General features: G+C 42.1%; 2 protein-coding genes across 6 annotated transcripts in view; one reads left to right on the forward strand and one right to left on the reverse strand.

Moving 5' to 3' along the window:
• Positions 1–10,970, reverse strand: part of LOC109899634 (tetratricopeptide repeat protein 7A) — a 42,253-nt gene extending 31,283 nt beyond the window's left edge. The window contains exons 1-7 of one of the 3 annotated variants that reach the window (XM_031835837.1): positions 10,651–10,970; positions 9,007–9,205; positions 7,504–7,667; positions 7,041–7,209; positions 1,027–1,157; positions 771–898; positions 105–183 (exon numbers count right to left, since the gene is read on the reverse strand). In XM_031835837.1, the coding sequence (XP_031691697.1) occupies positions 105–183; positions 771–898; positions 1,027–1,157; positions 7,041–7,209; positions 7,504–7,667; positions 9,007–9,139 (804 nt within the window). In that variant the 5' untranslated portion in view covers positions 9,140–9,205; positions 10,651–10,970. The remainder of the gene's footprint in view (positions 1–104; positions 184–770; positions 899–1,026; positions 1,158–7,040; positions 7,210–7,503; positions 7,668–9,006; positions 9,206–10,650) is intronic. The other 2 variants (XM_020495047.2, XM_031835838.1) reach the window with 2 other exon arrangements.
• Positions 10,971–11,028: 58 nt separating this feature from the next.
• On the forward strand, positions 11,029–14,856 carry LOC109899075 (multiple coagulation factor deficiency protein 2 homolog). Of its 3 annotated transcripts, none has more exons than XM_020494125.2 (4): positions 11,029–11,159; positions 11,514–11,724; positions 14,239–14,398; positions 14,514–14,856. In XM_020494125.2, the coding sequence occupies exons 2-4, from the start codon at positions 11,531–11,533 to the stop codon at positions 14,643–14,645; spliced, it is 486 nt and encodes a 161-aa protein (XP_020349714.1). In that variant the 5' UTR covers positions 11,029–11,159; positions 11,514–11,530; the 3' UTR covers positions 14,646–14,856. The 3 variants fall into 3 exon arrangements, with proteins under 3 accessions (XP_020349714.1, XP_020349715.1, XP_020349716.1); XM_020494126.2 differs by having other exon boundaries at positions 11,043–11,159; positions 11,491–11,724; XM_020494127.2 differs by having other exon boundaries at positions 11,094–11,159; positions 11,518–11,724.
• Positions 14,857–15,427: the final 571 nt, after the last annotated feature.

Below are 15,427 nucleotides of genomic sequence, written 5' to 3' on the forward strand. Positions count from 1 at the left end.
GTACCGTAACGCCACAGAACACGACTAGGATTTAACTAGAGCCAGGACCGTTTTCCTGACTTAGTCAAGTCGCGTCGTCGTAAACATAAAATACATATTCTCACCTTCCTGAAGCTCTGGGAGCCTCGAGACTCCACCACCCTGAGGACCCTGCGCAGCTGGTGGGCTCCCTGGGCCAGGTGCCTGACAGACAGACAGACAGACGCGTCAATGAAACAAGTCAAACAGCTGAGCTGACAGCGTCAAAGGCCTCGCAAAGTGAGAATGATGTCGAACGGGGATTGAGACATGTCAGCGGATTGACGCCCTTTTTTTCTCTCTGAAGAAAATGGCGGCGACAGATAGGGCAGCCGTGCTCCTAGCTCCTAGGCAACTTTGCAGTACGTTAACAGAATATGCAGACAATTAGACCAACACAGATAACATAACATGAAAAGAAACAGGTGAGTATGACACAGTCCCAACAGAGCGAGGTGAGAGTGATGGACTAAACACGTGGGTATTATACGGGTAAGGATGAGAGGAGAGTGAGATATCATATGGGTAGATCTAAGACAGCATTCAGAGCGGTTACACCTAAGTAATAATGAGTGGAGCTCAATCCTGCCACTATAAGCAATAACTCTGTCCTATCTGAGGTGCAATACTGACACCTACTGGTCAAAAACAAAAGTGCCACTCGCTGTTGCTGAAATCACAATGCACTGTTCCAGAGCAGAAGAGGGGAAGCCTCCACCATCTTTGACTGCTCTACTGGGCCATTGACTCACCCCCTATGCAGCAGGCACAGGTATGCACTCTGTAGAGCCGCCTGCTGGAAGAAGCCCAGGTCAATGTCCAGTGGTAGAGGGACCAAACCGGTCTTAGCTGCTTTAGAACTAGGGTTGACCACCATCTGCTAACACAACAGTAAAAACTTCCGTTAGTAAACACATACACCAAGTAGTTTTGTGCTGCTTTTCATCAGGAAATAACATGTATTATCTGCAATGGGGGTAGAAACACCCAACAAAAACACACACACACCTTGTCGAGTTCTTGCAGGTAAACGAGAGAGGTGTCACAGGCCCTCAGGTAGCAGGAAAGACATTCCTCCTCTCTCTCAGACAGACGGACACGGGAGGCAGCTGACACTGCCTGGTGGTCCAGGGACAGACCTGAGAGATAGGGAGAGAGGGAGAGATAGAGAGAGAGCGAAAGAGAGTCAGACAGAAAGAGAGAGACAGTGAGAGAGACAGAGAGAGAGAGAGAAAGACAGAGAAAAATAAAGAAATTACGTTTTTTTAGTTAGGTGATGCATTTGACACTGAAAACAAATAATACTGTTGCTGGTAGGAAGACGCCAGTTTGTTTAGTATGGATAATGTGACATTTCGAGACAGTCAGTAGATGGCTGGAGGGGGAATGTGGTTATTGGCATAAATAAATGGAGTGAGAGGAGACCTCCAGGACTGCAGGGCGGTAGGGAAGACAAGACCAGACGCCAGCCTTAATCAAATAAGGAGCAGCTGCCAATAGACAATATCTCATCTAACAAATATTCCTATCGCATAACATTCCATAAACAATATCATGGAAACTTTGTAAAGATGCTGAGAAACTATGCAATGTCAAACCCTTTACATAGTTGAGTGATTCCCATCAGGTCTTCTCTCTCTTAAGCATTCTTTATTTTGAACATATTGGCTTGACTCTAGTATTATTCTACTAACATTACTCATAGTCCATTATGGTTTATTAAAAATGGTAGACCTCAACAAGGCTATTTCATGAATTCTTCCCTTCAATTTAAGCAGCAGACACTGTGATGACGTCAATGTGTCAATGGCCAGGAAGCAATGACTCTTTGAATGTAATGAATCTCATGATGATGAGTGATGCTTATCAAACACAATTACCCAGACATGGACCAGCAGTGTGCTGTGACAATGGACAATGCCCTCTGTTTAACTGTGTGCGTGCGTGTTGCGTGTGCAAGTGGAAACCATCCTCACCACAAATTCTGATGACAGATACTCACCACCCTAGGACAAAATCTGATTAGTTCCAGTCCAACTATATATAAAGGGTTCCCTAGAGCAGTGTTTCCCAACTCCGGTCCTCAAGTACCCACAACCATACACATTGTTGTTGTATACCCATACAAACACCTCATTCAACTCATCTTACAGTATTTCGCAAATTCGGTCCTCAGGACCCCAAGGGGTGCAAGTTCTGGATTTTGCCCTAACACTGCACAGCTGATTCTAATAATTAAAGATGAACGATTACTTCAGTAGTGCTAGGGGAAAAAACTAACAGTTCACCCCTTGGAGTCGCGAAGACTGAGTTGCGGAAACACTGCCAAAGGCTTGATGATTAGTTGACAAGTTGAATCCGGTGTGCTTGTCTGGGGCTACAAAAAAAAAATGGTATACTGTTGGGGGTACCCGAGGACTGGAGATGGTAAACACTGCTCTAGAGACAGCTTTATTGAATTACTTAGACTAAATTCTGAATAGGCTCCCATTATATTTGTAACCACTGCTGAAACCAGGAACTGATTTGGGTTGTGGAGCAAACAGACACAAAAACACACAAATAACATGAACTATCCTGTTGCCTAGTCACTTTACCCCTAACTATATGTGTTGTAAATATTTATCTCAATTTCCTCGTATACCTCCACATTGACTCAGTACTGGTACCCCATGTACAGTGGGGCAAAAAAGTATTTAGTCAGCCACCAATTGTGCAAGTTATCCCACTTAAAAAGATGAGAGAGGCCTGTAATTTTCATCATAGGTACACTTCAACTATGACAGACAAAATGAGAAAAAAAAAATCCAGAAAATCACATTGTAGGATTTTTAATGAATTTATTTGCAAATTATGGTGGAAAATAAGCATTTGGTCAATAACAAAAGTTTATCTCAATACTTTGTTATATACCCTTTGTTGGCAATGACAGAGGTCAAAGTTTTCTGTAAGTCTTCACAAGGTTTTCACACTGTTTCTGGTATTTTGGCCCATTCCTCCATGCAGATCTCCTCTAGAGCAGTGATGTTTTGGGGCTGTTTCTGGGCAACACGGACTTTCAACTCCCTCCAAAGATTTTCTATGGGGTTGAAATCTGGAGACTGGCTAGGCCACTTTAGGACCTTGAAATGCTTCTTACGAAGCCACTCCTTCGATGCCTGGGCGGTGTGTTTGGGATCATTGTCGTGCTGAAAGACCCAGCCACGTTTCATCTTCAATGCCCTTGCTGATGGAAGGGGGTTTTCACTCAAAATCTCACGATACATGGCCCCATTCATTCTTTCCTTTACACGGATCAGTCGTCCTGGTCCCTTTGCAGAAAAACAGCCCCAAAGCATGATGTTTCCATCCTCATGCTTCACAGTAGGTATGGTGTTCTTTGGATACAACTCAGCATTCTTTGTCCTCCAAACACGACGAGTTGAGTTTTTACCAAAAAGTTCTATTTTGGTTTCATCTGACCATATGACATTCTCCCAATCTTTTTCTGGATCATCCAAATGCTCTCTAGCAAACTTCAGGCGGGCCTGGACATGTACTGGCATAAGCAGGGGGACACGTCTGGCACTGCAGGATTTGAGTCCCTTGCGGCGTAGTGTGTTACTGATGGTAGGCTTTGTTACTTTGGTCCCAGCTCTCTGCAGGTCATTCACTAGGTCCCCCTGTGTGGTTCTGGGATTTTTGCTCCTCGTTCTTGTTATCATTTTGACCCCACGGGGTGAGATCTTGCGTGGAGCCCCAGATCGAGGGAGATTATCAGTGGTCTTGTATGTCTTCCATTTCCTAATAATTGCTCCCACAGTTGATTTCTTCAAACCAAGCTGCTTATCTATTGCAGATTCAGTCTTCCCAGCCTGGTGCAGGTCTACAATTTGGTTTCTGGTGTCCTTTGACAGCTCTTTGGTCTTGGCCATAGTGGAGTTTGGAGTGTGACTGTTTGAGGTTGTGGACAGGTGTCTTTGATACTGATAACAAGTTCAAACAGGTGCCATTAATACAGGTAAGGAGTGGAGGACAGAGGAGCCTCTTAAAGAAGAAGTTACAGGTCTGTGAGAGCCAGAAATCTTGCTTGTTTGTAGGTGACCAAATGCTTATTTTCCACCATAATTTGCAAATAAATTCATAAAAAATCCTACAATGTGATTTTCTGGATTTTTTTTCTCATTTTGTCTGTCATAGTTGAAGTGTACCTATGATGAAAATTACAGGCCTCTCTCATCTTTTTAAGTGGGAGAACTTGCACAATTGGTGGCTGACTAAATACTTTTTTGCCCCACTGTATATAGCCAAGTTATTGTTACTCATTATGTATTTATTCCAAGGCAGTTAACCCACTGTTCCCCGGGCGCCGAAAACGTGGATGACGATTACGGCAGCCCCCCGCACCTCTCTGATTCAGAGGGGATGGGTTAAATGGGGAAGACACATTTCAGTTGAATGCATTCAGTTGTACAACTGACTAGGTGTTCAGCTTTCCCTTTTCTTTCTTTCACAGCCTAAACGAGAAAACTCACAAGACGGATTGTCGGACTGTACAGTAGGGGGCTGTTCGTTTGCCGACGGTGCATTCTGTAATAGGGACCACCGCTGCTGGGCGACCGATGTCCATCATTTTCAACATGTAGAATTGGTTTGCAAATTACAGCCGGCACTCTGCTCAGAAGTGCTAAGTTTCTCTCGGCAGGCAGAAACTCGACAATCCTACCGGTCTGGTCGTGTCTTTAGAGTAAAGACTGAACTGATCTACATTCAAATAAACATACCTGGGGTATGGAGACACTGATCGACATTCATATAAACATACCAGGGGTATGGAGACACTGATCGACATTCATATAAACATACCTGGGGTATGGAGACACTGATCGACATTCATATAAACATACCAGGGGTATGGAGACACTGATCGACATTCATATAAACATATCTGGGGTATGGAGACACTGATCGACATTCATATAAACATACCTGGGGTGTATGGAGAGACTGATCTATATTCATATAAACATACCTGGGGTGAATGGAGAGACTGATCTATATTCATATAAACATACCTGGGGTGTATGGAGATACTGATCTATATTCATATAAACATACCTGGGGTATGGAGACACTGATCCAAATGAACATAAACATAACTGGGGTATGGAGATACTGATCAATATTCATATGAACATATCTGGGGTATGGAGACACTGATCTAAATTCATACAAACATACCTGGGGTATGGAGATACTGATCAATATTCATATGAACATATCTGGGGTATGGAGACACTGATCTAAATTCATACAAACATACCTGGGGTATGGAGATACTGATCAATATTCATATAAACGTACATGGGGTGTATGGAGAGACTGATCTTTACTCACATAAATATATACCTACGGTATGGAGATACTGATCTACATTCATATAAACATACCTGGGGTATGGAGACACTGATCTAAATTCATATAAACATACATGGGGTGTATGGAGAGACTGATATATATTCATTTAAACATACCTTGTGTATGGAAACACTGATCAATATTCATATGAACATACCTGGGGTATGGAGATACTGATCAATATTCATATAAACGTACATGGGGTGTATGGAGAGACTGATCTTTACTCACATAAATATATACCTACGGTATGGAGAGACGGATATATATTCATAAAAACATACCTGGGGTATGGAGACACTGATCTAAATTCATATAAACATACATGGGGGGTATGGAGACACTGATCTAAATTCATATAAACATACATGGGGGGTATGGAGACACTGATCTAAATTCATATAAACATACATGGGGGGTATGGAGACACTGATCTAAATTCATATAAACATATATGGGGGGTATGGAGACATTGATCTAAATTCATTTAAACATACATGGGGGGTATGGAGACACTGATCTAAATTCATATAAACATATATGGGGGGTATGGAGACATTGATCTAAATTCATTTAAACATACATGGGGGGTATGGAGACACTGATCTATATTCATTAAAACATACCTGGGGTATGGAGATACTGATCGATATTCATATAAACATAACTGGGATGTATGGAGACACTGATCGATATTCATATAAACATAACTGGGGTGTATGGAGATACTGATCTACATTCATATAAACATACCTGGGGTGTATGGAGATACTGATCTACATTCATATAAACATACCTGGGGTGTATGGAGATACTGATCTACATTCATATAAACATACCTGGGGTGTATGGAGATACTGATCTACATTCATATAAACATACCTGGGGTGAATGGAGATACTGATCTACATTCATATAAAAATACCTGGGGTGTATGGAGATACTGATCTACATTCATATAAACATACCTGGGGTGAATGGAGATACTGATCTCTCCAACCAAGCAGACGTTTCCCAGTCGCATTTCATTCTAATAATTGTATTCATACAGCCTAGAACGGGCCACTTCTAAACCCATACAAGGTTATAGTCATCACAGGCCTATAATAACTCCTGCCATGGGAGATTAGGAACTAGATCATTAGGTACATTTATGCACAGTGCTGTTCAACTTGAGTGTTTTTCAGGGAAACGTGCCAGTCTACAGGCTTTGGTTTTCTCTTTGTCTAGTTCATCGGAGAGGAAGTAATGCCAGTATGCAAATCATATCTGAGTTCCATGTAATCATAACACTGTACAGATGGAGACTAAAACCAGAGCATACCTGATAGAAATCATCATTTGTAGCTCTGGGCTCGTATTCAAATAGCGTCTCAGAGTTCGAGTGTTGATCTAGGATCAGTTTCGATGTTTGGATTATAATGAATAGATGCTTGATGAAAACGGGCCCTGGTCATTTGTTTACTTTGTGCATTGAATATCCATTTAGCATAAGTCATAACCAAGTAAAATTCTCAGGTCTCAGAATGTTTAGTCTGTCTACTAAACAAATACCAGACAGATCAAACATCATGTGTTTTCCATATTCCATATCACCCAGTATCTGCCTATGAAAGGATTGGTACCTTTGATGACAAAGGCCTCTGCGAGCAGACGCAGGTGGTAGAGGGGCTGCTCATCCCCCGTCAGCTCGTCTATACCCACCCTTGCACACATGCCCTGTGCGTCATGGTAACAGCCCTGGACATAGTGTATTTTGGCCATCAGGAGAAGAGCCTCGTTCAGGTGCCTGGGCTGTGTGGGGACAGACAGACAGACACAGAGAGACACGACACAAGGGCTGTGAGTTTTTGACACAACAATGACAAACAGGTAAGTAAACCAAGGGAAGGCAGCCTGAACCATCATTTTATTGTTAAGACTGTTACTAGAGACTAAGTGAAGAGCGATAGAGAAAACAGGTAAATGTGAAAATAATAGATTCATTGGAAACTTGGTGAGATAAGTTAACGAGATAGAAAGCTGAGTACAATCGGAGGAAGTGAGGTGTAGAAAGAGGTGACACAAAGGGGAGATGCTCAGACTGACCACCAGCCGTCCCCTGCTCAGGATGGAGTTGAGGTAGCCCTTGGACCGGGAGAGTTTGGGCTGGTTGATGTCCGTCAAAGGAGTGGCGTTGCGTAAAAGACTCAGGTTGTCCTGTAGACACTCCTCCAGAAGGGCCTCGGCCAATAACAGCGTCCCGTAGTCATCTGGAGAAGGGCAGAGGGAATTGGGACAGAATTCAGAGTAGTGGAAGGTTAAGTGGACTGAGTGCAGAAGTTGGAAGTTCAAGGTCAGGGGTGAGCAACTTTGGAAGCCAAAATAAACCCAGTCCATCATAGCATCATTTCCCAAAAGCCCCAGAGAGAAGCGAGAAAAAACACCAGTGGTGTCTAAAACTATAGTCACTGAATGGCAATAAAAGTCACTTGTAAACACATTCTGGATTAAGGCTTCCTGTTTGGTCCAGGTCTCACTTCTCTCACTCCTCTCCCGTCTCTGGTGGTGTGTTCTGACGCCAAGTCTGTGGCTGGTGTTTATGTTCTGGCATCTCTGACATACTGTAGCCAGTCGTGTTTATGAGACTGTCCCAGTCAAGGTTAATCACTGAAAGGGAGGATCGGGGCTGCAGAAATGTATAATGTGACATGCAGTATGGTGTCTAAACACATAAAACAAATCATTCGGCTCTATAAAACATTAACGACAGTATAACAGCAATGTGTTACAAATCAGTTTCACTGGGAGCGTTAATGTGGTGCATAACTTGTATGAATTATTCAGGAGAGGAACAAATCCTCTACATAGCATCTGGATAAAGTGACATTATTTTCAACACACTGTTGTAAACCTCCAAACTTCCTGGTCAGAGACTGATTATGATGTCACCATTGTCTTGAATTGCAACAACTAGGGACAGTTTCAAGACAGAGGGAAAACTGTCACTGTCAAGGCAGACAGGAGGCCAGCTAGGGATGACTTGAATTCTACACACTTTAGTCTAGAATAACACATTAAGAGTTCTGTACACTTGCAAGCATGTTGAAAACAGTTTCAGGTGGGCAGTGGGCACTCCATTCAGCCAATAATATATTTGGTTATTGACACAATAACAGTGGCAAGCAGCAAGGTCATGAGCCATGTCACCTTACCCCATGTTTATTTTAGCCAGGTGAGGTAATTAGCTACATTAGCCTACCTACTGAGTGTTTGAGTGGTGTGTTTGAATATATAGGCTCACATACATTTGAAAATAATAAAAATGACAAAGAATTACACTGATAGTGACAACCAGTTAATACATGTTCATTACAACATGTTCTGTGTTTTGAACATTGTCCATTGACAAGTGTATGGTATTGATGTAGACAACGAACAGCTTCAGATACGCCCAAACTGCAGTAAAGTTGTTCATGGTTTGCAGAGTAGGGGAATGACATTGAGCTTACTTGCAGAATACCAAGTCCAACACATGCGGAACTATTGCCATCCCTGCCCGGACATGTGACAAAAAATCCAACAGGTAGTCAGTCAGTCACCAGCACTCACCGTCTTCGTGAAATCGTGCGGCCACAAGTTGCTCTACGATAGGGGGTATCTTGTCCCACTGGCACTCGGCTCTGTAGCGGTCGATCTCCGCTTCCAGACGGTATTGCGAGAAGGAGACCCTGCTGGTTGCCATGCCCGCTCTAGATCCCGATCTGTCTCGGTGACCGTACTCCCCTGATACCCGGGGAGTAACTGCGGACTGATAAACAGAACACGAAAAAAGTGTCATGTAATCTATGAGCATGTGCTGCTGCCCTACCTTCCTTCATACACATTATTGGTGGACATGTCAAAATAATATTTGACCACAATGTATTCTTAAATAGCACACACAAACAAAATGAGTTTTAAACAAACTCAAGATACTATTGTACAGGTGATTCAGTTTGAGGATGAGATAGGATGATGTGTGTATACCCATTGTGTGATTTTTTTTATTTTTAACTTTCGTAGACTCAGATTTGTTTATATTTCATAATAACTATCTATTCAATGAATTAGCTTATTATATAGCCAGTCGATATATATAACTCATTGGACTCGACTCTACCCTTATATGCTTGTATTTATTTAGCATACAATAGGCCAACACAGCGCAAAGATTTTAGGAAACAATAATGCTTGTCGAAGTATATATTTTTTTTCTTATTTTCTTTAGCCTATTTACGCTACAAACCATTTGCTATCATATATGCCACTGTAAAGCGTTTGTATTGAAGTGCATTTTGTCCTTGATAACCCGTCCTAGATTTTCCTTCAAAAGCTTTCCCTAACTAGATCAATTAGCCTACTGGGATTTACGCTAATAGCCTACCAGAGTTCAGAGTGTTTAGATAAAACAGTAACATTCAAACTGTGGATCTGAGACACACTGGTGGCAAATTATTATTCATGATTTTACCGCAGTATATGTCAAATCCCTCAATAAATCCCAAGTAGGCTACTGTATTTAAAATGTCAGTTATCAACTATTTTAATTGACCGACTTCAGGATTTGGGACTATAGGTAGCTAAATTTACATCGGCCATATGGTCTGCTCAGACAATTCAGCACTGCACGGTAACGCGTGACTGACGGAATACGCTTCGATCACACCGACTATTTTTTTGCGTTTTGGTACCAGAAGTACATTCATTTCCAATGGAACGCTACGTTTGCTTTGAAGCATTGCGTTGCAGAGCCAGTTGCAGTGCGTTCTGAGTGGTACATACATTGGATTTATCGAATATATGCATCAAATTGTATCCGTAGACGGCTTGACAGAAATTATAGCAGAAGGTGAATTTTTGTTGCACACATATCCAGATGATGCTGCGTGCTATTTTTGCCCAATGACACTGTAGGTGTGATCGAGGCGTACACCTGTTGCAAATCCATTGGCAAGAATGTAACACTTTACATGTTATACAAACTGATTACAAAAATGTATACATTTAATTAGCGCATGCCTTATTTGTGAGTAAGGGGCGGGACGAACACATTCAGCAGTCCAATGGTGGTCGTACAGTAAAGTTCATTGAATGTTACAACATACAATATTTGTGAATTAAAAAAAATATTACAAAAATATATATCTATACACTATATGGGAATTATTATTTTATCGACCATCTGTCAAGAATATAATACATTATTTCATATACCTTGACCTGGTGGCAGAACACATTTTAGCAACCATAGTTTCACAGGATGGCTGCTAAATCGTCTTTCACAACAGCATTACAAAACGACAGTTCGAGGCACTTGACTAGCTAACACAGCAAACTAGTGCTTAGGTCAAGTGCATTACCTACGAATACAAGCTATCACAGGACAGTTTTCTATATCTAATCCAACCTCAAATCTTCGGAAAATAAATTTGGCGGCTTCATTTTCCCTATGAAAGGTTGACATTTGCTTGTCAGATGTGTTTACTTCTCAAATTCAACCAAACAACCACATTCATGTTCGTGTTTTGGACACTGACAGGTGTCTGGTTGGACTATTGCACGCCTTCAAATCTCTGACGCAAAATGCCGATATCCAATCAGAATTTAGCTGTCGTGTCCATGGGTTGAAAGGTGACTACGGCTCACAGCAATGCCCAAAAAGGGTGAAGATAGTTAAAATACAAATAGCTAAAGTGAACGGTTCCACGTCTGTTTTTCAGCTGGTGAGTATGCATTTTGATAATTAATATCGCTGAAGATCCAGTTCATTATGGAGGGCTTGTTATCACCGTATTGATTATCTTGCTAAACTAACGGAAGGTCTTGAAAACCTAATAGATTTGTCTAAAGGTGCACTCTGCTAGTATAATTAACGGTAGCCAGCAATGTCTGTGTCTACAACATCACTAGTTAGTTTGCATCCCGAACTGTACATATAATAACATATCACTGAAAACAATTAGGCCTATTGCCTGCAAATAATGCAATTCCATTTTATTAATCTTCTCATTCTTCTATCTATGTGTTTCCAAAAATGTTCATATGGGTTCATAGATGGAGCTCTCTTTCTCTCTCAGCTAGCTGCTCTTTCTGGATGTCTGTAGTTACTGTACAGCCCAGAATGGTGTTAAGAGTAAGTGGCAGGAGGAGCGTTGTGTGGGGCTGGCTACTCCTGGTCTCCTGCTTTCTGCTGTCTGTCTGTTCACATGAGCAGGCAGCCCAAGAACACCCACCGGAGATTCACCATCCAAACATGCACCTGGACAAGAACATGGTCCATGACAGAGAGTGAGTACTGGATCGTGTTCATTTGGGTACACTGATCCAAAATGCTTTGCAACAGAACAAAAGCAAACATTTCTTATTGGATAGAAAGTACCTTCCTTTTTCTCTCTGTTTCGGAGCATTTTCTTCCATTCTGTGTCTAAAGAACAGGCCACATAATTGTGAATGGGTAGAAAAATGTGCAATACTATTGCCTGCCAAAACAACATTAGGAGCCAAATTCTGTTTACAAAACAGTAGGAACACCTGCTCTTTCCATTCTATGATTGCTCACGTATCAATGTCACTTGTTAAATCCACTTCAATCAGTGTAGATGAAGGGGAGGAGACCGGTTAACACTAAACAGTTTACATTGTGGGTCAAGAATGGTCCACCACCCAAAGGACATCCAGCGGCAAGTAGCCTGGTGGGTAGGAGCATTGGGCCAGTAACCGAAAGGTTGCTGGATCGAATCCCCGAGCTGACGAGGTAAAAAAACTGTCATTCTGCCCTTAAGCAAGGCAGTTAACTGGGCACAAACAATGTCGAATAAGGCAGCCCCCTGCACCTCTTTGACTCAGTGGGGTTGGGTTAAGTATGGAAGATGCATTCAGTTGTACAACCCTTTCCCAACTTGACACAACTAAGCATCCAGTGTCCCTGTGGAACACTTTTGACACTTTATACTCCATGCCCTGACCAATTGAGGCTATTCTGAGAGCAAAAGGGTGCGCAACTCTATATTAGGAAGGTGTTCCTAATATTTTGTTCACTCTGTGTGTATGTGTGTGTGTGTGTGTGTGTGTATATATATATATATATATATATTTATTTATTTATTTATTTATTTATTTATTTATTTATTTACACTGAACAAAAATATAACCCCACCGCCACAATGGTGCACTCTGTTCACAATGTTGACATCATCAAACCGTTCGCCCACACAACGCCATTACACGTGGTCTGCGGTTGTGAGGCCGGTTGGAAGTACTGCCAAAATCTCTAAAACAACTTTGGAGGTGGCTTATGCTAGAGAAATGAACATTAAATTATCTGGCAAAAGCTCTAGTGGACATTCCTGCAGTCACGAAGCCAATTTCATGCCCCCTCAAAACATGAGACATCTGTACATTTTGTTGTGACAAAACTGCACATTTTTAGAGTGGCTTTTTATTGTCCCCAGCACAAGTTGCATCTGTGTAATGATCATGCCGTTTAATCAGCTTCCACTAGTCAGGTGGATGGATTATCTTGGCAAAGGATAAATACTCACTAACAGGGATGTAAACAAATTTGTGCACAACATTTTTGAGAAATATGTTTTTTGTGTGCGTATGGAACATTTCTGGGATCTTTTATTTCAGCTCATGAAACATGGGACCAACACTTTACAAGTTGCGTTTATTATATATGTATATATATATACAAATGTTTTTGGACACCCCTTCCAATTAGTGGGTTCGGCTTTTTCAGTCACACCCGTTCCTGACAGGCGTATAAAATCGAACACACAGCCATGAAATCTCAGTTGACAAACATTGGCAGTAGAATGGCCTGTACTGAAGAGCTCAGTGACTTTCAACGTGACACCTTCATAGAATGCCACCTTTCCAACAAGTTTGTCAAATTTCTGCCCTGCTAGAGCTGCCCCCGTCAACTGTAAGTGCTGTTATTCTGAAGTAAAAATGTCGAGGAGCAACAGCGGCGAAGTGGTAGGCCACACAAGCTCACAGAACAAGCTCACAGAACAAGCTCACAGAACGAGATCACAGAGTGCTGAAGCGCGTAGCACGTAAAATTTATCTATCCTCGGTTGCAAAACTCGACCAAGTTCCAAACTGCCTCTGGAAGCAACGTCCGCACAATAACTGTTCATTGGAAGCTTCATGAAATGGGTTTCCATGGCCGAGCAGCTGCACACAAGCTTAAGATCACAATGCCAAGCATACAATGACATTTTTTTACGATTCTGTGCTTCCAACTTTGTGGCAACAGTTTGGTGTTTCCTGTTTCAGCATGACAATGTCCCTGTGCACAAAGCAAGGTCCATACAGAAACGGTTTGTCGAGATCAGTGTGGAAGAACTTGACTGGCCCCCACAGAGCCCTTACCTCAACCTCATCGAACACTTTTGGGATGAAGTGGAACACCGACTGCGAGCCAGGCCTAATCGCCCAACATCCAGTGCCCGACTTCACTAATGCTCTTGTGGCCGAATGGAAGCAAATCCCCGCAGCAAGGTTCCAACATCTAGTGGAAAGCCTTTCTAGAAAAGTGGAGGCTGTTACAGCAGCAACGGGTGGACCAACTTCATATTAATGCCCATGATTTTGGAATGCGATGTTTGACGAGCAGGTGTCCACATACTTGGTGTATATTGTCCAAACATCTCACTACGGCACCAAAACCCTGAGCTCAAACAGTCTCTCAGCCTAAGTCTCCCAGACGCTTGAATTAAAGCTTTACCTTGGCTGACAGTATATGCTTGGTTAATGCACTGACCAGTGTCTCTTCTATGCCCTGTCGGTGTATAGACACATCATGGAGCATCTGGAAGGTGTGATTGACAAGCCTGAGTCAGATATGTTGCCACAGGAGCTGCAGTTGCACTACTTTAAGATGCATGACTATGATGGCAACAACTTACTGGATGGGCTGGAGTTGGCCACAGCCATCACTCATGTACACAAAGAGGTATGTGTAATTGCAAATGATATCAACAGCCAATGATGCCACATACTGTAATGCATTTTATTCACCTATGTACACACACTCATGTACAGTATATGCGTTTTCCACCTTTCTGCAGGAAAGAGGAGAGGAAAGCCAGCCTATGAAAGAGGAAGACCTCATAAGCCTTATAGATGACGTTCTAAGGGACGATGACAAAAACAACGATGGGTACATAGACTACGCCGAGTTTGCCAAGTCCCTGGAGTAGAGGAGAGACGCTGCCTAACTGCTGAGACCTAACTGCTGAGACCTATCTCTCAGTGCACTGCACATAACCACGCCACTTTCCATCTCAAAGCAAAATCTCTTGTTTATTTACCTGAGCCAGTGTACATGTCTCATGCTCTCTGTGGTGCTATTACTATCCTTTATCCATCCAGACAGCATACCAGGGGTGGACAAACTTTTTGGCTCGAGGTCCACATCGGGAGTTTGAAATTCAACGGAGGGCTGCACAGATTTGTTTTGGAACTGATTTTCTGGTTAGCAAAAGGGCAGTAATTTAGAAGTTATAATGGCCCTATATATTTTCATCTAATTTTAACCCAAAATACCCCCCCTTGAAATCACCCCTGAGATAGATACAGCTGAACTCGGAAGTTTACATACACCTTAGCCAAATACATTTAAACTCAGTTTTTCACAATTCCTGACATTTAATCCTAGTAGAAATGATCTGTTTTAGGTCAGTTATGGTCACCACTTTATTTTAAGAATGTGAAATGTCAGAATAATAGGAGAGAACTATTTATTTCAGCTTTTATTTCTTTCATCACATACCCAGTGGGTCAGAAGTTTACATACACTCAATTAGTATTTGGTAGCATTGCCTTTTAATTGTTTAACTTGGGTCAAACGTGTCAGGTAGCCTTCCACAAGCTTCTCACAATAAGTTGGGTGCATTTTGGCCCATTCCTCCTGACAAAGCTGGTGAAACAATCTTTGTTTCCATGTGCAGTTGCAAACTGTAGTCTGGCTTTTCTATGGCGG

This window comes from Oncorhynchus kisutch, linkage group LG11 (assembly GCF_002021735.2).
Source record: "Oncorhynchus kisutch isolate 150728-3 linkage group LG11, Okis_V2, whole genome shotgun sequence".
NCBI lineage: Eukaryota > Metazoa > Chordata > Actinopteri > Salmoniformes > Salmonidae > Oncorhynchus > Oncorhynchus kisutch.

Bases quoted from the DNA above. Each gene is read 5' to 3' on its own strand.
- LOC109899075 (XM_020494125.2), top strand. From the start codon at position 11,531: ATGTCTGTAGTTACTGTACAGCCCAGAATGGTGTTAAGAGTAAGTGGC. The intron at 11,725-14,238 runs GTGAGTACTGGA...GTCGGTGTATAG, and splicing joins AACATGGTCCATGACAGAGA to ACACATCATGGAGCATCTGG. The intron at 14,399-14,513 runs GTATGTGTAATT...ACCTTTCTGCAG, and splicing joins TCACTCATGTACACAAAGAG to GAAAGAGGAGAGGAAAGCCA.